Here is a 2,023-nt window from a genome sequence, read left to right as displayed (position 1 = left end):
CGGATCTGTTGTTTTTGGTGGTCTTGTGTTGGTCTCTTGCAAAACATTCCATGCATCCACTCCCTCCCACACACCCAGACTCTTTCTTTTTATTTTTTGTGAGAGACTTACAAATGCTAATGAAAGAACACACAAAGTATGCCCCGAACACACACAAAGTATGCACCTGAAGAACACACAAAGTATGCGCCCGAAGCACACAAAGATGAGTGATGAGAGGTGTGTGGTGTGGGGCAGTGCATTGTGGTGTGACACTACTTGTATACGGTCAGCAGATGTCATTTGGTCAACAATAACACACACAACACCTGAAACAACCACACACCCCCGGCTTTGCATAGGTGTCTGGTTTCGGGTTATACCTCAGCCCCACACCACTCTCGAACTAACCCGAAGGGAGAGGGGTGGCGTCTGGGCGTGGTTGGTGTCATGCTCGGGGATGAACACCCGAGCAATCAAACTGATCCTTTGCTGATCTACACCCCGGGCAGAGTTTTCAAGCTCATGCAACAGCCAAAGATGTACATATGGGCGATCTATGGCACAATAGCGGTGGGCATTCTGGCTGGAATAGTTGCGTGCTCGGTCTATCTGTGTGTTAGCTGGAGAACCGCCCAGGGTCTAGAGAACACATCCAGACACGCCCCAGGCAAAGACAGGCCCACAGCCTTACCACAGTGTGTTGACGCACCGCAGCCAGCCAGATACTTGCACCTGTACCCGAAAGCGCATATTGCCAGCCCGAGCAGCAGCCCCAACCCATGCCCCAACCCACCCGAAGCACCAGCTGTGGTTGCTGGCAGCCCCGCCGAAAAACCAACCCCGACCATTCCACGCTCTTCTCTAACAGAACCAACCATTGCTTTTTTTAAAAGGGCTGGTAATGGCAATGGCCAGGGGCCTGGTTCTTTACAAACACTAACCCGAACACACGGCCTGGAGATCGTAAGGAACCAGAATGCCGTTGTGGTCATACATTTGAAGAACCTGGAGGCCAAAGACATTCCGGAACAGATAGAGCGGGGCATTGTGTTTCGGTGGCTATCTGTGAGCGGGACTGCTGTTCCAGGTATAGGCAACTTTACACCACGCAAAGAACTCGGGGTGCTTGCCAAACTTCTCCAGACAGTCAGCAGTGTGCGTATAGGCACACTCTACATAGACTGCGGTAACATTCACAGAGTTAGCATAGGCAGAGGTAATATGGGCAGAGGTAGCGGGTTAGCAGGAACTACTCCGAACACAATCTCTCTGCCAAACATAAAAGCACTATCTCTATTCTGGGCCTCTTCCTCCTTTCTCGAGTGGTTGTGCGAGACTGTTGATCTAAGCGCAAGCACAGAGAGTATATCCGTCAACATATACAACTGTGAGATCACATCCATCAAATGCTTGGACAATCTAGGCATTCAAAGGCCACATGTGCTGCGTTTGGAGAGTTTGCCATACCTAGAACAGCTGGACGGCCAGCTGGTGGTAAGCATATGTTCCAACGGCCCCCCGTGCGCGTTGTGGCTGGACAGCCTTCCCAGCCTCACGCACCTGTCTAAAGACCTAGCCGACGTACTAGCCCGAACCAGCCCGAACACAGAGGGCACAGAGGGCAGTACACAGGGTTTGTGCATAAGCAACGAAGGCCTCCGACTGCTGCATGGTCTCTTGCCTGGTACTCCGGGGTCGGGCTAGGGGTTGTTCGGGAGTAAGCCACAGACTTTGGAAGAGCGGGTGAAAAACGAAACAACACTCAGAGACTGTCCAGGGACAAACACCCAGTGACTGTCCAGGGACGAACACTCAGACGCTAACTGAACAAAACCCGAACACGAGCATGATAGGGAGAGCAAAAAGATGGCCATTGGTTGGAACAACTCCCGATACCCCGATCACTAACCGTTATTACTCGCTACTGGACAAAATAACCCCGAACTGAGACTGGCCTATCACAGCCCGTGGAACACTGGCTTGGTATGAAGCAACCAACCAACAGACATAGGCAAGTATTTAAATTAAAAGTTTTACTAAC

The 2,023-nt window shown here is 51.4% G+C and overlaps 1 protein-coding gene across 1 annotated transcript; it reads left to right on the top strand.

Annotated features, from left to right (window-relative positions):
* Positions 1-504: 504 nt before the first annotated feature.
* On the top strand, positions 505-1,686 carry NEDG_02250 (uncharacterized protein; the record flags this gene model as incomplete). The annotated part of the gene is made up of 1 exon (XM_067689668.1): positions 505-1,686. One exon carries the CDS (start codon positions 505-507, stop codon positions 1,684-1,686), a length of 1,182 nt encoding a protein of 393 aa, XP_067544691.1.
* Positions 1,687-2,023: the final 337 nt, after the last annotated feature.

Source organism: Nematocida displodere, assembly GCF_001642395.1.
Source record: "Nematocida displodere strain JUm2807 chromosome Unknown 27, whole genome shotgun sequence".
In the NCBI taxonomy this organism is placed as follows: domain Eukaryota; kingdom Fungi; phylum Microsporidia; genus Nematocida; species Nematocida displodere.
Note: the sequence above shows the minus strand (reverse complement) of the source record. Positions and strands in the feature narration are given on the sequence as shown.